At 47.0% G+C, this 23,874-nt stretch overlaps 1 protein-coding gene across 1 annotated transcript; it reads right to left on the bottom strand.

Moving 5' to 3' along the window:
* Nucleotides 1-689: 689 nt before the first annotated feature.
* On the bottom strand, nucleotides 690-1,598 carry LOC121596018 (ATP synthase subunit delta, mitochondrial). The gene is made up of 2 exons (XM_041920583.1): nucleotides 916-1,598; nucleotides 690-842 (listed from the first exon to the last, which is right to left on the bottom strand). Exon 1 carries the CDS (start codon nucleotides 1,463-1,465, stop codon nucleotides 983-985), a length of 483 nt encoding a protein of 160 aa, XP_041776517.1. The 5' UTR covers nucleotides 1,466-1,598; the 3' UTR covers nucleotides 690-842; nucleotides 916-982.
* Between the last annotated feature and the right edge of the window lie 22,276 nt (nucleotides 1,599-23,874).

Genomic DNA, 23,874 nt, shown 5'->3' with positions numbered 1-23,874 from the left:
CCTGTTTTGCCAGCCATGATTACGACACCCGGGACACCGGTATAGGGGGAATGACGTTCATTTTGTCCGCTCGGTGCGTTCGATTTTCGGATCCAAGGGAGGCTCTTTTGAATTGATCGTTATATTTTGGGATTTGAGCGAATTTGAGTATATCGTTACCAATTTTAAGTAAAAGGCGTGTGACCACAATGACACCATCTATCTATGAATTTGTTTAAAGAGAATGTAAACGATGAGGTTTAAGGATGTATAAACTTGGCAGGATTTCTGAAATGCATTCTTCTCATTTCAATTACTGTTGATCTTGTCTAGTTAACTCATTCACCTCCGAAAATGAGATGTTACTCATCGAAATCAAAGTTCAATTCAAGCACATACTCAATATGGCAAAGATGTTAAAGTACTCCTTTGGCAAGACTGTAATAACGGCCATGTTTCTACAAACATTTTGCATTAAAATAACAATAAGATCACCAAGAACTGATCTTTTCATCAGCCCTTTCATGCAAGTTGCAAATATTACACAAAAGTTGCGTACGACTTGCTCACCGACTTGCATGAAATATTCATTTGCCGGCTCGCGATTCAGCTCGAACCTGCCATCGTCCGGAAGATTTCTTTCATAACCCCACTCCTCCAGCGCCTACTGCATATAAAGTAAAAGAAGCGACCGGTTTAACATAAGATGGTGAGAGGGTTTAAAGGAACAACTCTATTTTATTCGCCCAATTTGATGTAGTTTACCACACACGCTAGAACGCATAATGCAGCGAATCCGATTCCCGGCGTCCAACTATTGGCATTGGGTTTTTCCCGATCCCATGTTCCGTTTACGGGGTTAACTGTGCCGGTGTAAAAGAAAGGAAAAGGTCAGCCAAAATGATACGCGCCGGTGTGTAGCTCAGCTAGTCTTACCATTTATCGTACGCATCCTTTTCGCCAGTACCTAGAGCAAGGGGGAATTATTAGCAGGCAGGCAGATTTATTCGGACGCCTTGACAAGCGCTTCCGCGACTTCCATGGCGATGGCAGCTTCCGCGCGGTCCTTATCGCCCGAGGCGGAGGACAGCTGGGTCTGGGCGTTCGAGAGCAGCTCCCGGCAGGCGGACGAGTCGAGGTCTTCCACGGGGTGCGCTTCCTCCGCCAGCACCTGCACGGAGGCATCCTCGTTCACGGTGACGGTGCCGCTGGAGACGAAGATCTTCTTCACCGCGCCATCGTTCTCGTACACGGTGACGACGCCCGGCTTCAGGACGGCCAGCGTCGGCACATGCTTCGGCAGGATACCGAACGCACCGCTGAACGAGGGCACATCGACCTGCCGGATGTTGGCACTGTCGTAGAACACCTTGTTCGCGGCGGCCAGTGTGAAGGCCATCTCGTCGGCGTAGCCGCGGGACTGCACCATGCGGATCGAGGGGCGGGCCAGGGCGGCCAGGCGAGCGCTACGCAGGGCGAACGACATTTTGCTGCTGGAAAATGGCCGGGAAAGTGGACTTTTTCACTCGAAGAAAAACACTACGGTTCCGGGTGAAAATTGTTACGCGAACGAGGTGCTTTAAACGTCAACAACTGTTTCATAACAGTTTGACAGCGGCACGGGGACGTCAAACAGTGGGACGCGCTCATGACGATAACGGACAGAAAAAGTTTCGATGATTTTATGTTGAATATCATAAAACAATAGTTCGGGGGCAAATGTTTTGTCGTTTTGTTTGTAAAAATTCTAAATTCTATTCCAATTTCTTTTATAATTGAATAATCAAATTGCACATGAAATTAATCCGAAACAAAAAGACGAAGCAAAAATCTAAACTCATTGGATATGTGGTATGCCACTGTCCATTTTCTTTCTGTCAAAAACTGCCATACACGTTTGAACTGTTATAAAAAGCCGTTGCAATTATACTGACGGTAAAGAAAATCCCATTTCGGGATGTAATAGTGACACTGGTTGAAACAATTCTTAATAAATACCTCCATCAGATATGTTTCTCTTCGTTTGCAAGAAAAAAACACAAAAAAACTAGAATCGCTGTGTTTGCAAGCAATATCATTGAAACGAACCATCACACAAAACAACAGAAAGCTCACTGCAGTTGTATGAACGAAGCTTTTGTGTAACTTAAATGTTGAAGCTTCTATTCCAAATTAAACTAGTACAACTAAAATGATTATAAAATCAGCAACATACAAATTCTGGGCTAAAAAATCTAAAATAGACAGCATACATATCAACCAACTGCCACAATCGGCGATTCGTCAACGCATCCCTGGGAAAATGAAAATTAGCCTAAAAAGTACAAACCAAAACTGGCAAGACCGCGTACAGTGTAAGCCTCTAATACCAAGAACAATTTCACTTTTTTCTTGGTTCCACCGAACAGCGAACTATCAAAAGTTTACCTTTAATTAGAAACAAAAGCTTAATATTTGAGACCAAATCCCCCAAACGAACTGACCTCTATATTCCTGTCGCAGAACATAAACATACGCACATAAATACATCGACACTGCTCAACACGCAATCAAACGCAAATTTCACACGCCAAAAATCAAACAGTAAAGCATGAGGATAGAGAGAGAGGAGAGAGAGAGAGCTCCACAACGTGCAGTTCCGTGATGGGAAGGCAGGGGGAAAGCCTTTTTCGGCCACCGAAAATGAGCTCGCAGAATTTTGCGCCCGGCTAATGTTTCACCCATATACACCTCCTCTCTTTACCGTCCCACCCAACCGGACCAGACTGTTGTTATTAATGCGAAATAATTAAACTAATTATGATTTCGCTTTCGGTAGCGGCAAATCAGCGCACCACGGCACCAAACGGCGCTGTGTCCTCCGCCTCGGGGAGCTTTTGCCCTACGAGATGATAGCCATGGGTGGGGTCTATAGGGGGTAGCATCGAGAGTGCATGTAACTGGTTGCATTGATTGCACAAAACAAAGAGGGGAGACGGTGGTAAGGGGGACGAGCCTAATAAAGCGCAGCCACACCGTTCAAATGAGCGAGGGTAATTGAAAAGGCAGCACGGAGAGGAATGGATGGACATGGTATCATACGTATATATATTTTATTACATCGTTAATTTCCACCCGTACCACATTGGCTTCGGTGGCCTTTTCCACGAACCCCACGGTAACCGCCGCTGCCAATTAGCGCTTCTGCCATTTTCGTGGTCACTCTATAATAAATGATGATGAGGAGGATGATGATGACGACGAACAGGTGGGAGCACATGAGCTTCGTCCACCGCGCCCGCGTGATGTAAATTGGGTTGCAAAATTTCTTTTCAAAACACACTCCCTTCCTTTCCATTTTACACATGGAAAAGCGGGTATCCATTTTCATACGGAAAAACGCGCGCACAATGGGACGCAGCACCCACCGCTAGGGCTGCAATGAGCAGTGCGCAATTAATTAGACGCAAAACGCATACAAACGGTTGGAGACCGCATTTTAAGTGGTCGAATGAAATAATTGACTCGGTTTTGCAACAGGGGCAGCAGGGACCCTGTGTAGGGGTGGGACACAGGCGCTTAGGTTTGAAATATGGACGATCATTTTCACGATTGAGTTACAGACACGAGGGACAGAGAAAGACTTGTGTGTTCTTTTCACTATACAGCTACTATTACACAGCCTCTTTGGAGGCTTCCTTAGCGCAAGGAGTCAAACTTCTCGACCACCATCGCCAAAGGAAAGGACGCAGAGCAGAGCTAGGATAAGATAAATGTTTACAGCTTACCACAGCCGACAGATTGATGTGGTAAAAGCAGCTTAGCGGCATGCACCGAAAAGAGGCCTCCTTTGTCTGTGTGTGTGTGTGTGTAACTATTGCGGAACAATAAACGGTCCCCATCATCGGCCTCATTATTGCTACCCATTAACGTTAACAGCTTTCATTTCGGCTGCCTTATCAGACACACAGATCGTCCCACAGAAGAATTGCAGCTTTTGGTCCAGTTTCGACAAGAATTGGTGTGTGCTTCCATCGATGATGATGATGATGGGAATGTTGATTGAGTTGTTGATGGTGTGAAATATGGCCACCGTTTTTATGTCCTTTTTGCTTCAAACGGATTGGCCGTTCAATAGGTGCAATGTCCGAAAAAAACCATGTGTGAACTACCAATAAAACATGACGCACGAGACCGAGCGATGGTGTCAATCAGTCAAACAACATCAACCAAAACTCACTGCAATAATTTCCTTAAAAGCTCCACCCTTTACTGTTTACTACACTGCAGCAAGATATTATTAGTTCGACCCTCTGTGAAGCAAAATTATCTGCCACAACATTAGCAAATTAGTGTCTGCTGTGGGGTCCGAGCTGTGAGCTGCGAGCCAATTCGAGGCGGTTTTTATTGCAAAAGCAAACGAATCAAGCCACGTGGACAGGAAGGACACTCGCTCCAAAACATCCCCGAACGGCCTTGATTGGGATCTGATAAGTGTAATTATTATTAAACTATAATCAATCCAAACATCAGGGAGGCTGACGGCACCCTTTTCGTTCCCGCTCAACGGGGGTAATGATGCTGCACCGGACCAAAACAGTTCGACTCATCAACCGCGTGTGCCTTGTGATTTGAAGCGATTAGTTGACAGCCGGACGGAACGGAAGGACAAAACGCTTTATTTCCGGCCATACCGGGGACGCGTGAAATGCGAACAAATCTTTGTTTGAATTATCAATCGCTCGCTGGAATGTGTGCACCGTGGGGCGTACGGTTTGTGTCGTGCATTAATTGTGGATTCGTGACCGCGCTGATGATGAATCTCCACAGTCCGTGCCAGACCGGGCCGGGCCAGCCAGCCAGCCAGCGTGTTTCGTGTTTCAATATTTAAACATTCAACATTTTGAAATCACTAAAAGCACTGCGACCAAAACGACACGATCTTCAAACGGCATCTAGATGAAGGAGCTTTCGAGCGACTGGAAGGGAAAGGAAGATGGTTTATCCACTTTATCGCCCATCCCTTCCGCACAGCCGGAAGCCAAGCTAAAATTGTATGAGTTTCCATTAAAAGATTAGCTTGTAAATGGTGTAGTTGCTTTGAAGGGAGAGACTCGTCATTCGATGGACGCATTTGCAGGGCGCACAGTGCTGCTAATAGCTGTTTTGCTGCTTCACTCCCTAGAACAGCGCGATAAACATTTGAATGTGGTCCAAAAAATCGGGGCGCCGAGCAAATGGATCCAAAAGCAATTAGAGAATCCGATTGCCGCTTTTTCCCGAAAAAGGCAAATGGACACTATTTTTGGAGAATAAATTGGGAGGCGAAACAAAAACCACGCCAAAATTAAATCGTTTTCGTCTGGTGCAATTAGAAGGTCTTGCAAAGATCTTGAAGAAAGCAAAGAAGCTTCCCATGTTTGCTCAACCGTATGGAACGAACGAAGAAAAACGGTACAAGATGCCTCACGTACCCATAATCAAACAGACGAGCACGTGAACTCATACACACACACACGCTTGCGCTTTCCCCAATTTGTGGTCCCAGTTGTTCGGATGCTAATAAACTGATTACAATCAATCATAATCAACCCAATCAGCGAGTGTTGCTTCTTCGTTTAGGAGAAGAGACAGCAAGGTTACATCCGTGCAGGCAGAGCCAGAAGGAAAACGCAGACACGGGCGAGGATGGAAAATGTGTGAAATTAAATCCATTTTCACGTTTCATTATTCTTTGGGGCAATCTTTTTCAGCCTGCCTGCCTGTTCGTCTTCCCCTTCCCAATGGACCTATAATGTGCTTTATGGGCCGTTAAATAGGGGGGAAGCTTCCATCCTTCCCAGCATCTAATACAGCAATTCAATTACCTTATCGCGCCGAAAATCGTCTTCCTAATTTCGCAACAACACTTTGCACACACCGCTTTCCATAGTCCACAGGGCTCCCACCACACATTGCACCAATTTGTCATTCAAACGAACGGTGACAGTGACAAAAAACGACGAGTGGGGTCCAACAAATCTACATATTTCCTCCGAGTCGGAGGGGATGCTGTAGATCAATTGAAGCACATTTGAGGCAATATAAAAACCCCCGAAATTACGAGCAAACTTAACGATAACGGGGCGTGTGTGGATGCAATGATTCATGTGTATGTTGCGGAGAGAACACACACAGCCTGTCACTCATCGAGGACCGAGGACCGCGTTTTACATGCTTTGGAGCGGAATTTGGAGGGAGCAAATTTATGAGCGTTTACCGTTGCGCCAATAGATGCGCCCCGCGTCTCTATGTGTGTTTGCCCCTGCCCTCTGGGGAGTTGATAGGATGAGAAGGAACACACAAAAAAAACACACACACCGCCGGTTGATTGGTGAAGATAAAACACATGTGCAACAACAGCCTTGCCAACACGTAATTGATAATAAGAAACCGGTATTGGCGGAATGGTCGGTGTGGGTCGGGACGTCCGAAATTGATTTAATAAATGGGCTCATGGCGCATATTTATGCATGTTTACACACACACAGACAGAATTGGCACGACGCGGAAACAGTATATCCTTTGTGGGTGGTGAAGCGAAGTGCCCAGAGAACAGAACAGTCAGGAGGGAGCGTAGAGGGAGGAAGGGATGGAAGAATTATTTTCCTATACATAAAAATTGATGCCTTTGCGGGGTGGGAGCTGGTAGAGCTGGGTACGAGGACTTCAGCACTTTGTATGAAAAGAGCAGGGAAAGGCAATCTTTTTATAGTGAAATGTATTAATGTATATTTATTTGCAATATTTTTGAAGTCTTTTGGAATCATATTCTATAATTATATCCAGGACCAGGCATATGCTCATGATATAGACATCATTGGTGTACAACATAGATCATCGGCACTAATGATTGGTACTACTAACACACCTACGTAGTGGTAATGATAGGTGAACGCCATTCTCAAATCGTCTAAGATTTCAAAGCTCAAAGGTCAGCGCTGACAAAAACATGGAAGCTGAACTGTGCACCAGGATGCGGATGCTGGTTGCCAACTTGTATTTTTTATAGCCTCAGAATACACTTCACCTCAAAGAACCTGGGGTCTAAACGGTCAAAGCAGGGACTATACCTTGCCTCTCTAGTAACAGTGCTCACATATGACTCTGAGACATCAGGAATCTGAAGAATCTGAAGGAGCCGTTCATGCCCCACCAGGAAGGTGTTCGTCAGCGACCCGTTCGGCACGAGGCGTAGCGGAGCACAGTGAGCTCATTGGCTGGATCAGGTGGAGTCGAACCTGTCGGAGATCGGATGCAGCCGTGGTTGGAGGACTGCAGCCCAGGACCGAGTTTCCTGGAAATGGATTGGCGACCTAGCCATGCCTACTAGACGTGCTCGTACATGAACAGGCCAAGAAGAAGAAGAAGAAGAAGAAGAAGAAGAAGAAGAAGAAGAAGAAGAAGAAGAAGAAAAAGAAGAAGAAGAAGAAGAAGAAAAAAGAAGAAGAAGAAGAAGAAGAAGAAGAAGAAGAAGAAGAAGAAGGAGCCGCTACAACGACGAGCAATACAAGCTGTTCGACGATCTGACTTGTCTTGGTGCTTTCTTCTTCTTCTTTGGCTCAACACAGTCATTGTCGGTCAAGACCTCTTCCCTGTACCTTCTAATGGGAATGGCTTTCAGTGATTTATTGATTACCATAACAGGATTACTTACTTACTTATCCGGCGCTACAACCGCTTTGCGGACTTGGTCTGCCTCAGGAGTGTCCGAAACCGCTCACGATCTCGCGCCTTCTTCTGCCAGTCCGTTATCTCGGCCTTAATGGCTCCACGCCATCTTGCCACCTCAATTTGGGCCTACCACGCCTCCTCTGTCCTTGTGGACGGTCTAAAAAGACTTTACGGGCTGGGTCCATCCTCCATTTCCATGCGTACAACATACATGGCCAGCCCACCGGAGCCTGGCGAGCTTGATACGCTGCACGACAGTGAGGTTGCCGTACATCTCGTATATCTTTTCACTATAGCGGCTCCTCCATTGTCCTTCCACACATACGGGGCCATGTATCCTTCTGAGCATCTTCCTCTCAAACGCGACTAAGAGGGTTTCGTCAGATTTGGACAGTGTCCATGTCTCAGAGGCGTATGTGAGTACCGGAACTATATAGGTACTATATTGTTCCAGCTTCGTCCGTCGCGACAGGTTCTTTGAGGTGAACTAATTTTTAACATATCCATAACAGGATAGTTTGAGTTTTAAACGTATGGGGGCACGGTCTATTTGCGGCTTGAACCAATGACGGACATGTTGTTCAGTCGCACTAGTACACGACTTTACCACGAGTCCAGCACCAAAGCCAGACGCCTTGACGCCTATAAAAAGACAGACCGAGCGAATTGATTGACAGGTTGAGCATCCCTGAAGTGATTCACTCTCATTCATTTTTTTCGCGCGTGCGATCCACCACATGGAAATACATTTTTCTTTTCGGCGTGCCGTATGATGGCGATGGTTCGGGTATCAATTTTACACTCTTTTGATGCCCACATAAAAAGCCCCCACACAACCGTGTATTAATACCCATTTTTCGATGGTCGATGTTGTGTTTTTATTGAACGTTTTCTCTTCCCCGCTCGTTGCGTATAGTGTTGCTGAATGTCCACCGCAGAGCAAGAGAAGCAATCGAAAGAAGACAACCAAAAAAGCGCATACATATGCGGTCATGATTTATTGTATTTATCAAGGGATGGAAGAAAAATCGGTTGCAAAATCGGTTCAATTTATTCGGCGTGTGTTGTGTGGTGCGCCGAACCGTTTGGTGACAAATTTGGGGTACTTTCGTCTTTCGCTCCTTCGCTCTCTGTTTAGTCCGTTCCGCCGTAGGGCACATCCCACCAATGCTCTATTGTTTTATCCAGCACCTCTGCTGGTTGGTGGTGGTGGTCTGGATGGCTTGGTCTGTTCCTGCCTACTGGCTTGATTTATGCACTGCTGCATAATATGGTCGACCGCGGACCGGAGGGGATTGGGACACTTGACGCATAGTGCGTAATCGCAACCCCATTATTCCATTATCGTGACGTGAAGAGAAATTAACCTTCCCAGCGAACCAAAACGCCAACCGTTTCGGCGGGAAAAATTATGGCCATCGTTCGCCATCTTGAAGGATTTTATTATTTATGCCTACAAACAATAAACCGCGCCACGAGCTCTATCTGTGCAAACACACAGTCACAGGGGCACACGGCGCTAGAATTCCCCAAAAATTCCGTGGCCCTGAACGGGAGTGCAACGGAAAAAAGCGAAAAACGAAAAAAAAAGGATGTCGATACCAATAAAAGAGCGATAAACGTAATTGACAATTGATCCCCCTAATCGTCTCTCCATAAAAGCGGAGAAGTATCACACACACATACACCAATACACACATACACAAAGGAAGACACAAAAACGCAGCGGGAAAACGTCGAGATTTTCAAATCTGATGGCAAAGGGTGTGGGGTGGTGTGGTGTTTTTTTTTTTTTGCTGTGGGTGGTTCGGTGGGTGGAATTGGTCCAAGGAGAGCCGCGCTCCTTTCGAGCTCCTTTCCAAGGCTTCGCCGGTTGAGCGTTTGTATTCTGTTCTCCGTTCTGTTGAATATCCATAAAATCAGCAAAAAATCAAGAGATTGGGAAGAGGGAGAACTAGCGCGAGGGTCGAGCACGAAAGAAAGGGGAACACGCTGGGTCTGCTGCTTGGGGCGCGCTGGATGCCTAGTTTATGGATGTTTCCCTCTCTCTGTCTCTCTTCGTTGCCGTGGTCCGTGGTGTATCTTGCGCCTTCTGCACGGAGCCACACACCGGCCCGTGGAGTGGAGTGTATCTTCTCGATTACTGTGGCATGGTCGTCCTCGTTGTCGTCCTTGTTCCAATTGGAGCGTGGACGGGTAGCTGGTGCAAAGTGTCGCAGATATCGTTCGCGGCTGCACTGTCGATGAGTTGCCAACGTGCGAGTAGGGAGCGTTTGGAGGAATGAAAGGGAGCTTCGAGCGCGCAAGGAAATGGCTCATCGCTTTAACAACATTACTTGGTATCCCAAGGAACAATTCTATCGTCTATCTATTATCGGGTGATTTAGGTTTTTTTCTTCTTCTTCTGGAGTTTGCTTTCCTTTGCTGCCGCAACACAGAATTCCTTGGTCGCGTTTAGGAGTTTCGTGAGTAACTTTTTCCAAAAAAAAAACGGGACTGGTTCAAAAACACACAGAGATCTTTTCTGTGCGATGAGTGCGACAAACTGCCCTTAATGTTGGTAAGCGTTCTCCAAATAACCCGTTTCAAAGTCAGCACATTTTTACACCGGCAGAAGTTCACCAGGCTTCACATATCAAGAATTGCGTTGCGAGCTCGTCAAACAAATCCACCCATTTCGTGAAGTGATCCTACCGCTACTTCTTCCTTTCTTTTTAAGCAAGAAGAAAGAACGAAACCGGGACCCATTCTCATCCATCTCACGACGCACGTATCCTCAGGAACATCGACGGTCAGTGGCTGGCTTTGGAGTTAGTTCTTTGAAAACTCATTTCATCGATAACATCTTCCAACCTTAGTCCATGGATTGCCCATGCTGGACCCGACGACTGGACCGAACAAATAGACATCATCAAATTTTATTGCTTTTGTTTCACCGATAGAGTGGAGAGTGAAGAAAGTGAAGCGCTGTTCTTCTCACATTCGTATCCGCCGGGAGTTGTCTAGCTGTAAATGTGTGTGGATTGTCAGAATGTCCTCGTTTTTTTTCCACTGCCTCGGTAAGCCCGCTTGGGAAGTGCTTAGCGCTTAGCAGCCAACACAGTGCCACACAGTGACGCTTGACGATAATTGTTGATGCTTATCGGAAGCAAATTTTGAGTAGTAGTAGTAGTAGTAGTGGAGTAGGAGTGTAAGGGGTGTAAGAAATAAAATACGACCCCGGACAAGCGACAGCGGGCACCGGATTTCATGGGAAAAGTTTCTCCCTTGTCGATCATTTCACTGTGATATGCGCGCGTCCACTTTGCCGGCCTCGAAATCGCTCCGCACCGAGAGCAAGCGGGAGGATAATAATAGTAAATTAGAGCGAGATTACTGTAATGCCAAGCCCGGGAGTCTCGGGACGGAGGGTACGGATGAGCTGTCCACACTTTGCGCCGACATGGCGGTGACACGATTTTTGTCCCCCCCTGAAGAAAAGTGTAAAAAAAAGTCGGGATTGTGTACCATACCGATCGCTCTTATCACTGCAGGCTCATCGTTTATGTTAAGTTGCTGGCGTCGTTGGCATCGTTGACTGCACGCTATCGGATCGGACCGTCCTGCTAATGTGCACATTTACACTTGAAATGTGCACCAGCAGGCAGCAGCATTAGGCGATCACAAGGGACAAGTTGATCCGATCGTGCTGCGCTAGCCACAAATTAAATTGCTTTATGTAATTGGATGCTTTTCGCAAAGAGACGCAATGGTTTGGGTTGGTGTGTGTGTGTGTGTGTGGCAACAAAGTAGAGAGAGTTTTTGAGTGTGTGTGTGTTGTTTTGCTAATAAAAATAGTCCCTATGATTGACATAAAGATAGGACGAGACCTTTTATTCTTCTTGCAAGAGGACAAAACGGTGTTGATGATAACAGCTAACTTATTGGAAGTTAGGAACAGCTCATAAATATAAAAAAGTATGTATATAATAAACAAAAATAACATATTGTTTGTATAAATTGTATAAATTATATAAGTATAAAAAAGCACAATCAAAGAAAATAAACAATAGGAGCAGTAAAATATATAAAAAAGGCCAACAAAGATAAAACTTATAAAATATACAACAAATCAATAGTTACGACAAACAATACAATAAAATGACAATCTAGAATTGAAAAGAATAATTCAACAGACAAAGAAACAATGAAAAGCAATAAAAAACAATTATAAAACAATAGCATACAAAGCAAGGATCATTATTGCAATTGACAGTCCAATAATGCAAACCCCATTGGGCGGTAAAATTCAATTTCGCTGCCCCTGCAACAAGCTAATTAAAAGAATAAAAGAACCACTACAGCCACACTGCTGCTGCTGCTCGATTATGCCGGAAAGGAAATGCGGCTAGGATTTAGGCACCGCACCAATGAGACAGGCAGATGGATGCGTGAGGGACGCGTGACACCGCGCGAGGGCAGGGCCAGCATAAAATGCGCAACAATGCGCGAATGTGTTTTACGTGCGTTTTTCTTCCCTCCCCTGCTTCAATATTGTTGGTGAAAACTCGCGGCATTGGACAGGGGCGAAAAAAAAAAAAACACAGCTCAACGGCCTTGTCCACAGTGCCCTCTCCTCTCACGGATGAGCCCACCAACCCGCAGGTAAATCAGTTGTATCATAATGAGGATAATAACAACGATGATAACAATAATGATAATAATAACGATAAATTTCCCCATTCGCCCATGCTCCGCCGCGGGGAGGAGGTCAGAGTGCTTTGCAGCAGAGAACGATTGTGGCCAGCTTGGTGTGTGTGTGTGCGTGTGTTTTCTTTTTTCCACTGTTTTGTGCTCCTTTTTTCCACCAAACCACCGAGCGTTGGAGGTGAATGCCGGAACCAAGAGTAGTTGTGCTGCCAGTGGGTGCCAGTGAAAGCCACTTTATTGCGCCTCGTTTGTGAACTTGAGTGGGCGGTGCAAGGGGAACCAGAGACAAGGCCCGGTTGAAATGTGGCTGACGTGCACAATTGTAATTTTATGATATAATAAATGTGCAACATCAACAGTATGTGCCTTCGAAACCACTGTACAGCTGGCGAAGTGGTGATGTATTGTGGGAGCCGGACGGTGGAGGAATGCAACAGTTGTGAGGGGGAGGTGGGAGGATGTGAAATGCTCTTTTTGAATGCAAAAAAGCTGTTCCAATTGAATTTAATGTACAAAAATGTGTACCGTCTGGTTTGAAAGCATCTCGGGGCAAAAAGGGATAAGCCTTCCGAGGGAACACAGCCGGTGTTTGTGTGTGTGTGTGTGTGTGTGTGTGTGTGTGTGTGTGTGTGTGTGTGTGTGTGTGTGTGTGTGTGTGTGTGTGTGTGTGTGTGTGTGTGTGTGTGTGTGTGTGTGTGTGTGTGTGTGGTGTGTGTGTGTGTGTGGTGTGTGTGTGTGTGTGTGTGTGTGTGTGTGTGTGTGTGTGTGGTGTGTGTGTGTGTGTGTGTGTGTGTGGTGTGTGTGGTGTGTGTGTGTGTGTGTGTGTGTGTGTGTGTGTGTGTGTGTGTGTGTGTGTGTGTGTGTGTGTGTGTGTGTGTGTGTGTGTGTGTGTGTGTGTGTGTGTGTGTGTGTGTGTGTGTGTGTGTGTGTGTGTGTGTGTGTGTGAGTGGGTTTATTAACTCAGGTTTGGTTAATTTTCTTGTTGATACACTGTCCCCCTCCAAAAAGCAGCAGGCCCGTTCGTTGGAGGGGTTTCATTTGATTTTGGATTAAATTAAGCTTAACCTCAAACTGACTCAGCGCGAGGGGCGGCAGCAGCAGCGAAGAGGGACCCATTTTCATGTTGGTTCGTCGGTGATGATGACCCAAACCACCACCCCTTAGGGACAATATTTTCAATTGTTTTAATTAATGAAACCACCGAATTATTATTAATTTCGTTTGATGCCCTCGCCCAGCCCGCCCGCTCTAATTTTCTTAATTAACAGCCCAGATTATACACTGCCGCAGCACTGGTGCGGTGCGGATTGCATACGCCCAGGCGCACATCAGTGCATTAAACAATCGATAAAATCGATTCCCGGCGGGTGGGCACGGGGATGGTCAGAGGTAAAAAGTCACCTTTTTTAGATGCGGGTGCCCGTTTTTGTGCTGATTTGTGTGGGAGTTTTCGTAGTTTTTTTTTTTCGTCAGATTGTTGTGTTTAGGCAGCATCAGCGCGGTGTCGGTGGGATTTGCATGTCAGATTATTACTAGAGATCTGGTCGGTGTGATACAATCCAACGGGGTTGGGTTTTATTTTCACTTCACTGGACCCCAAGCTAACACGTTGCACTGATGAACTGCACTGATTTGGTCGGGGCATTGAGGCGAGTAAGGGGAATTAGTGGAAGGGAAAAAAGCACCAAACACCAATAGGATTATTTTCACCTGGGTTTGGGTGTTTCGTGTTCAGTCCATGAATGTGGATGTTTAGCGTTTAGTAAGGGAGGGAAAGAGCTACATTTGATTAGCGTAGGATTAAGCTTTTGACTCGATAACTCGTTATTGTGGTGGTGGAATAAAGGCCCGGCTATGGTAAAGCGTGTTTTTGTTGAAAAGAACTCATGTGGATGTTACTTTTTTAATACATAATTTTATCTCTGTATAGTATTTTGAAATGTTTATTTATTCGAAAGCTTCATAATAATTACGTAAAAAAATCAGATTCCATCATTGCGAAGGTCATTCGATGTTTTTTGCAAAAGCTTTGTAGTGCGGATTGCATGCTTTTAGGCTGCTTACTCAGTAGAATGGGAAAAAATGTAAAAACACCTTCAAATGATGTATTTTAAATGTAAAAGCGAACTATTCCACACCAACCCATCTCAATGCTGTATCGTTAAAAAGGTTTAGACGCATTAGAATTTGAATCCCACCCATTGACACGGCGCCTGGATGGCACGAACGAAGGCTGGTAATTGCAGCACAAGTCGACTCGAAACGGCGACTTGCCAGCAGTAGTTTATCTCCAAATCACCAGCACAAATCAATGCGTGCTGTGTGCTCCCGGTCCCGTTTGCCGGTAAGTATACAATCAGACTCTAATCTCCAATTTCCCCCTAGTTCAGGGGTTCGTTTTTTTCGGTACAAGGTGAATCCTTTCGCCGGACTGTGGAAGAGGAAGCGCTGGATTTCGCCATCCAGACGCATACAGCAAAACTCGGGTGCACAAAAACTGTTCCCTTATCGCTCCGTCTCTCGCTCTCACCATTGGAAAAGACGAGGAACGACCAATAAACGTGTGGCGAAATGCACCTTCATTAGTGAGAAATAGTTCTCCGCTGAATAGGGAGCCTGATGGTGATGATAATGATGCTTTGGGTCCCTGTGCACGGGGGTGGAACGCTGACCGAAGGAGCGTCCGTCGGTGTGAGTGACGAGTTGCCTGTGTGAAAATGGGAGGGAGGGGTCCCGTATATGGTACTGGTCGTTGCACACGCTGGTGGCTGTCCAGTCGATTCGAAGACCGCATGGCAAAACCACACGGGATGACATTACCTGCCTGCGTCCAGCGTCCTATCCCTTTTCATCCCGTGCAGCTCATGCCGTGCATCCCTTTATTGTCTCATCAATGAGCAGTTGTCCAGTTGTCGCTTCCGTTTCCCCCTCCCTGCCCGGGGGGGAAGAGTTTGACAGCAGGTGGACGAGACGGTGGACACAGGGGAACCCTACTTTAAAGTTTCGTTGGACACATCAGACCAGGAACTTGGCGAAAGAGACACATCATCACGCGCGCGCGCCCGAAGTTCGGGTTTGGAATCCGTATGTGGGGGGCCTTTTCGGCCACAATCAGGGGAGAAAAGAATGGGATCACCTCCACTTCCTCACTGCGACAAAGGTGCGATAGAGAGGTATGAAACTCGAAAAGAGTGCTTATTGCCTTGGAGGCACCGTGGTATGTCTTCCTTTCCCCGGGACACAATAGGAGGGCGGACGAAAGAACCCATGCCATTGCCCGGCGAGTGAAACTCATCCACCTCCGAAAACGACGCTCCGATTCACTGGCAGCACTGGGTGAGTGATAATGAGGAGGCGATTATTCTGCAACAACGACATCGTACCCGTAGGGTGTCCGAGTCGCCGTGTGTCTGCCTGCCTGCCTGCGTGTGTGTGTGTCTCACGTAGCCGAGCTGGCCGGGCCCCCAAAAACCGGCTCCAGGCATGGCAGACGCTTTGTTCCCTTTCGCCAGCGCCTTGCACGCGTTGCATCATCATCATTACCGGAAGAAGATGGACCATTCCACAGGCCGAATGCATAGGTGTCCGAGTGCCGTGCCTGGAAGCATGGAACGGTCGTTTAATTGTACGACAACGACGACGATGACGGTGATGGTAACGAAACTCGGGCTCGCTTTTGTCAGCACGGCGCAAGGTACCGACTCGGGGCTCATCAAGCGTCCGGACGCAAGACGGATTGGATTCGGTTTGGCCGCTTCCCGGATGTGGACAATTAACGGGAAATGCTCTCCTTTTCCAATGCTGCAGGGACTCCAACGGCAAGGACAGGAACTGGGAGGAGGTGATCATCATGCTGAATGTCTCTCCCCTCCCCGTTCGCAGTCACTCGCTCACTCGCCTCGCTCCGCTGCGGCACGAATTTGTTTCATATCGGCATGCTCAATTAGATCAAATTCTAAATTTACATAATGAAAACTGATAATGAAACTTTCCCCTCCGCCTTCCCCTCATACGGCTACTGAAACCGGTGGCAGCAGAGCGCACAGACACAAACGTAGCCCGTCGGTCGTCGGTGAAATGGAATAAAATATTTTCAATGGAGAAATTTAATTAACAAACGCTATGTGAAACTCAATCGAGTTGAAACCGAGCTTTGTAATGAATTTTATTAGATGAAAAGCACGTGTAGCGACGGGAATGTTGGGGGCGGAGAGGATGTGGGAGAGGCTGGGGCCCGTGGAATGTGTGAGTGTGTGTTTGCTGGGTGGAAAAGCGTGTCCTTCTAGAATGGAAATAAATGGAAAGAGAGAGAGAGGATACATTACGCTGCAAGCTTGAGACAGGTATTGCCGTGCTTTTAACTCTTTCCCTCTCTCTCACACACACATCTCGCGTCGCACACAAGCTCATACAGCGTACACAGATTTCTAAACAAACTGCTGGAAATTTTAATTAATTAGTTTTACCAGATACGAGCCAGAGAGCGCCGCTGACGACTGCCTTTGTACATCGGCATCAAGCGAGTTCTTGTAGGGGGCGGTATGGGGGAGCCCAAGCAGCACCGTAACGAGGTGTGCCGCCGAGATGGCTATATACACACACACACACACACAAACCCCGAACACCGACACGTTGAATGACACGACGGCCTCGTACGTTGGTATAGGGGGCTTGTTTTTCCTGGCGAGGCAAGGGTGGTTTTTCCCGTGTTTTGAAGCGGGCTTTTTTTCTTCATCATGCCCTCTGCAGCGATCACCTGGTTGTATATGTGTGTGTGTGTGTGTGTGTGTGTGTGTCCTGTGCAGGGGTTTCTCGCTTGCAATTCTAGAAAGGCAACGGGTTGGGTGTGCAACGTTCTCGATCTCGATGCCGATAAAAACGGGACGTTTTTGCTGGTGTGCTTCCGGTTAACTCAATCGGTGTCGGTTGATGTCGATCGGGTTCAAAGGCCCAGCTACTTTGAACGGTTGCGCTTTGAGTTGCGTTTTGAGTGATTGGGAAAATTCATCGAAGGAAATGAATGTTGTCCCTGCTCGATTCCTAAGAACGTGTTTCATGTTTGCATTTTTGAAAATGCTGTGCAATACACAGAATACATTGTTGTGTAATTTCACACTAAAACGCCTGAAGCTATGCAATTTGTAATTACACAGTACGTTAGCGTTGTAACGCCTAAAGGTATGCAATTTGTATGGTTATTTTGCATTACGAGCTCACCGAGACACTTTAAACCGTTGTTGTTACATTCCAGCTATCATACTGGACGTTAATCAATAAGGAAATGTATCCAATTTTACTATTAATTACATCCCACTGTAAGAAAACGCTTATGAATAATAAGTCCGCGTATTAAATGTAGCCCACTTTTCATTCCAAAACACCAGCGCAGCGCTAAATAACGCCACGGCATGAATGATGGGTATCAATATTTTAATATAACGATGATTAGCGCTGGCACTGACAGGCTGGCTAACAACAGTTTTTAGCCGAGCACGCACCCCCTCACACACAAACACATGCACCAAACCGCAGAAAAACGATCGGGGAGCGGACCGGGGGTGGGTTTGGCGGACGTCTGCAGTGGAAATTAATTATGTACGTTACAATTATCAGCCGAGCATTCGATCAATTTCCCATCGCCGAGACCGCACCTTGTGGGGGAGGGGGGGGGGGAAATGGCGTGCGAGTGAAGCAATTGGTTGCGCGAAGAGGTGTGTAAAATACAAAGATATCCGAAGCCATCCGAAGCCGTCAGCACACCGGGCCGGATAGAATTAATTAATTAAACCCACTCGCCTCGCTCCATCGTTCGTCCTCGTTCGGGCGGCACGCGTGTGTATGTGTGTTTGGGGCGGTAAAAGTGGCATGCTTTACGACGGAGCATGCAGAAGTGTGCGTTATGAAGCGGGGTTCTGAGCTAATGCAAAGCACAGCGGTGTAATGAGCGTTCTGGAACAAACGCATAGATTCATCACGTGGCGTCGAGCGTGGGTGTTTTTGTAAGCGTAGCAGCTAGCAGGGCTGTTTTTACACCTAAAATAAGGTAGAAAGTTTCCCTTATGAGTCTGTTCTTAGTGAATGATATTGAGTTTTAATCAACCATTTCTATACTTTCATTTATCCACCCATTTTGACTGCTTTTGAAGCTAGTTTGATGCATCTATTGCCATTTTAAAACTATGCTCAACTACATATTTTACCGTTTCTAACGAAGCTGTCATGTGTTTTTAATTTTTCTTTTTTTTCATATGCTAGCCAAACATGCTTTATTGTGCAGCAATCCACACGCAAGGTTTTTGCATACGGACAACGCATTTTCCCTCCTTCACAGGCGAAGCTTTCCCGAGCGTAAGCCGTCAAACGCAGATCCAACCGCTCCGTCCCGTCCCGTCCCGTCCCGTCCGTCCGTCCGTCCCATCCGTTCGCCAGGAGTTTTTTCGCCCCACGGCTTCCCCGGGGTTGATGTTTATTGAATTGTAATTAATGCGATCCGTTTGGTTGGAAAATTAGTGGAAGTTTTGTTGTTGATATTAATCATACTTTTCACAACAACTGCCTCGTTTGCTGCTTTGTTCTTTCGCTGTAGCGACCGCAGGGGCAGTAGCAGCATCAATGCTTTTTTTGTACATATATTGCACACTTTTTCCAACGCGTCATTATTCGGACACGATTTGGCGCGGGGCGAGTTTATTTAGATTGAGAGTTTAAAAAATCCGATCATTTAATCCTGTTTGAATTTTGAGCTTAAAACACAACGAAGGTGAGGGTAAACAGTTTTGTGTGGGTTACGTTTTTTGTGTTTTGTTTTGTTTGTTTGATTCAGCCTAGCGGGTGTGTTTTGTTTTTTGATTGGTTTTATGAATCGCATGGTTTTTTGGAGCCAGTTTTTAACAGCTTGCTTGCATAACTGTAGGCGTATAGGGCGGCGGACGGTGTAGCTGAGCGCTTTTTGGGCAGGCTTCGAGCAGACCTTTGACTAACGCATGAGCTGCCGGCTTTTGTTAGTATACGCGAACAGTCGTTGTTTTCTTTTAGCTGGCAGGTTTTTGACAGCTTGCAAAGGACGTTTGGTGGGTGGGTTTTTTTTTCATCTTCCCCACAGAGCATTTTAAAGTTTTGATTATGTTTTTCCTTATGAGCAAAGCTTGTACCTTCAATGCCACGAAATTCGTGGTATGGTGATGGGATTCGAATTTGGAAAATGATTTACCGTCCACGCTCTACGTCTGCCGGTGATGTTTATTTATTCAAGTTCAGCTTTTGGGTGGACATCAAGCGAATTAAACGTCCACCATTCGGACGGATTGCCGCTCGAATTAGCTCCGGATTGGATTTGGTGTGTGTGTGTGAATTTTATCTCGCAGTCTCGGGATTGGCACTACAAAAAAAAAAAAGTGATCGGTACCAAAAGTTGCTGGAAGAATGCCAGCAAACGGTCGACGGGTTTTATTCAATCGAGGAAAGGTTCCAGGGAGTTTTTTTTCCAGGCACCTTCCCGTGACAGTTTTGCTTCGATGCCAACTGTCCCGCCTGTGAGTGTTTGGGCAGCAAATGCGTTGAAATGTAGACAGTTTTAGCACGTTCAATTATGCATAATTCTCCGTGAAGGGTTCAGCGGTTTTTTCTCACCCCTTTTTTGTGATGGTAATGGAATTGTATTTGAAAAGTCTATCCTTGGTTCTTGTATTTTATCATTATTTTGGAGGAATTGAACTCTACAATCACAGTTTTGTTAAAAGACTAAACCCCGGTCACAGGACAAAAGATGTGGTTTGTCGTTGTATGTTGATCCCATTCCCTTCCTTCCATCACGCCAAATCCCCACGAGACGTACACAATGCAGAAAAAAAGAAACACATTCAACTTCAAAAGATCTTTCCACGCCGTTAGGCAACATTAGCCCAGGTAAATGGCGAACCGGGAGGAAAGGCGACAAACCGGAGATGGTCATTTTCGTATGCGCCAATTAACTCACCGTTTTGTGCCCAATCTCCTTCCCCCTCCCCCCCCCCCCCCCCCTACAAACAATGCCGAACTAATGAAGTTATGTCTTATTTATGTTTCACATTGTATTTAATTAGTAGCTCTTTCGTTTAATGACCGAGGGAGCGTCCTTTTCCGGGGCGAGTGTTTCGGCATCCGGCATACACGTACGTGTACGATCGGGGGGATTTTGGGGGAGAGGGGGGGTGAAGGACGAGGACTTTAGCACCATTAAACGAAATGTGTCTATCGCACTGGAAAAACAGACACACACACACACGTGAAGGAGACAAGCGTGCGTTTGCCCCTTTTCCGCCTCGAAGAAGCAGCGAGGTGTCTGCGGATGCGAGCATGTGTGTGTGTGTGTGTGTGCGGTAAACGATTCCTTTGAAGCTGCCAGCTCATCGTTGGGGCGAGCAGCGGTGGGTGAGGCGGGTGACGCTTGGAAGCATTTTCGCTGGAGCCTGTGTTGTTTGGCCGTATCGAGCCACCCATCCATCCATCCGTCCAGCCGTGTCGGTGTGTGAAGCTGCGCTACAAAAGGGTACAACTTCCCCAACCTTTACACACACACACACACGTGCTGCACATCGCACCAAGCAGGTGGTGAATATGGAGGGAGCAAAAAACGACGCCATTTTGGACCCCCCAAATCCCTAGCACCAACACCTTTCGAACGAGCCGAACTGAAGCCAGGCGGCTGTCTCTCTCTCTTTCACCTTTCGGTAGGATTAGCAGGTCACTTATCAATTCGTCAGTAAATACAATTAAATGTGTTAATTATTGTTTGAATATAATTAAGCAGGATTTGTGTGGTACACCGTCTGTGTGCCTGTGTGGCTGTGTGCTCATCCGACTGCCGGATGCCGCTGCTGATCCATTTTTATCCTAACTGACCGACCCGCTCTCCCACAGCAAGGATGCAAAGATGAAAGCATGCCACCCGGTTTCGGGAGGAGACCAATTTACCTTTTCCGAGCCATCCAAGCAAGCGGCACCGGCCACCAGTAGCGATGGGAGATAGGGGTGAGTGGGGTGTGCTTGAGCGGCAGCTCTACTTACGGTTACCATGCAGCATCCTGCTCCCTCCGCCGTCCATCCCGTACGGTTGGGGAATTAAAATTAATTATCCTCACTTTGACGTCGCTTTGAAGAAAACAATGGTCCCTGTAAGGCAAACGATTAGCGTGCCCTCTACCACCATCACCAGCACCATCGAGGATGGCCATGACGTATTTTTATCTCCCTCGTCGCTCGCTCTCTTTCGTTCGCCCTTCAATGGGGTAATCCTCCAGCGTGATTCCACAGTTTTCCCGTTAGTTACCTTCCTGTGTGTGTGTGTGTGTGTTTTTTTTTTTTGTTGTTGCTTCGACTTGTTTTTCGGCTCACACTCGACAGCGAACCATCGACAGGAGCAACCTCAAGCAGCAGACCCCAATCCCCCCAACCCCACCTTCTTCGCAAAAAAACCCGATCTCACGTACGCTGCCCGGAAAAACAGGAGTTTTTGGGGAGGGGGGAGGAGCAGGCCAAAGAAAGTAAGATTAAGGAGCTTAGCACGTGTAAATTAATTTGCAGCAATTAATAGAGAGAAAAGCGGGCGACACGTTGCAAAACCCGGGTGGAAATAAATGATGGCGAGGCTGAAAAATAGCACCACCCATTGTTCCAGCGTTTTTGTACTTTTTTGTTGTTGCCTATTTTCCGCTGGATCCGGTTACGTGTTTGGCCCACTTTATCCCCCGGGCCTTCGGGGATGCTTCGTCAATTTGGGCAGGCTTAAGGATGGGATGGAATGAGACGCTTAATGTGGACTAATGCGTTCCTGCCTTCTACCCGCTCATTACATGGGGTCAGTTATGTGACCTGCTGCTCGCGTGAGCGATATAGAAAATGGCTTCCTTTTAGCACTCCATGTAGCGGAAAATACTGATTCAATTATTCCTTTTTGCTCCCCTTCTCTCAACGCAGCGCGGAAGGAGCAATATGATATTTTTTCACTCCGAACTTTGTTAATTTGACAGCTGACAGCAGTAATGTGCAGCGCTGCAGTGCTGCACAAAAACCCGGGCTGCACCATTTGCCACACCAAAACGCTCGCGACAAAAGTGCACACGACAAAACGCCTTGGCCCACGGCACGTACCCCCAAACACCCCTGAAAACGTGAAGAAGCAAGTGTTGCCTCGAGCGAACCTCCCCAAAGCGAACCCAAGAAGCCTCGGAGGCCCCCCCGGTGAAGGTGGAAGACACATCATCCCATAATCGTGCCTCGTTAACGACGGATTAGGAGACGACGTGTTCGGAATCGGGAAACATTTATTTTTCCCTCCTCACCCACCACTTGCTTTCTGGCCCGTTCTGTGTCCACAAAAGGGAGGGAGGTAGACGAGGTTTGGAAGGTTTCTTTTTCTGCCATCTGCCAGCAGCCCTCCAATGGCTGGCTGTTGAGCGCTGTCTTGAACGCATCTCCATCATTTCCTTTCAGCTGCTGCTGGTGTAGACGGTACAAATGGCAAGGCAGTGAGTGCGAGCGAGCGAGCGAGAGATCTTCCTTGGCCGCTTTTAACAGGATAAGCGAATCAAGAGTGATAGACCGACCACGACCGAACTCCACAGCAAGAGTGTACTTGCTTTCCGTATAGTTCGCACTGCCACACGGCGGCCAAACCACAAGCAACGCGACCAGTCCCGGGGCAACTCTGTGTGTGCTGCGTGCGGTTGTGGAAGTGGAAGGAAAAACGGGGCCGTGCTCAAAATCAACTGCCTTGCATGCAAACTCAATAAAGCTGAAGCTAATACATTATTTCGGTGTCTTTGAAATTTATTTAACGTGAAACTTTTCCCCGAAGAGAGAGAGAGAGAGAGGAGGCTCTCGGGGGAGGTGCCAGAAGACGTTGACAGGTGCAAGGGGCTGCGGTATTTTTCAATTCCGGGCGCATTTTGTCACCTTCAGCAGGGGCCAACAGGAGCGGTCCTGGTGCGCGCTCAGCGAAGAAAAAGGTAGAGATTTGATGATGACATTGATTTACCCAATTTATTACTGAACGTTCCCACCGCCAACCTCCCTTCCGACACCTTTCCCGAATCGTTAGTTCTGGTTCGATGAATGGTTCCGAAAACCGTTTTCCCTCTCGCCCCGGGTGAGAGATGTTTGATTTTTGCGGTTTTTTTTGCGGCCCTCCCTTTTCTGCACATCGGTGGCAATGCCGTGCCCCTGGCCCGTACACCTTGCCCTCATTTGAATGCACATAATCAATCGTGTTTGTGTTCCGTTGATTACCGAGACACGTTCTGTGGGGGAGGTAGGGGGATGAGGAGGGGAGTGGGGAAGGGAGGATGCTGGTGTTGATTTAGCGTACCAAAATCAGCACCCAAATTAGTTGTCAGCTTGTGTCTGACGCCGCTTTTTGACTCACCGACCGCAAAATGGTGCACTTTACACACACACATACACACACACATACACTAGCACGGAGATCGCGTCTTTGGTGGAAAAGTCTTTCCACGACCATCATCACTGCTGGGGAGA

This window comes from Anopheles merus, chromosome 3R (assembly GCF_017562075.2).
Source record: "Anopheles merus strain MAF chromosome 3R, AmerM5.1, whole genome shotgun sequence".
NCBI classification, from domain to species: domain Eukaryota; kingdom Metazoa; phylum Arthropoda; class Insecta; order Diptera; family Culicidae; genus Anopheles; species Anopheles merus.
Note: the sequence above shows the minus strand (reverse complement) of the source record. Positions and strands in the feature narration are given on the sequence as shown.

Coding starts and splice junctions, on each gene's coding strand:
- LOC121596018 (XM_041920583.1), bottom strand. CDS start 1,465: ATGTCGTTCGCCCTGCGTAGCGCTCGCCTGGCCGCCCTGGCCCGCCCC.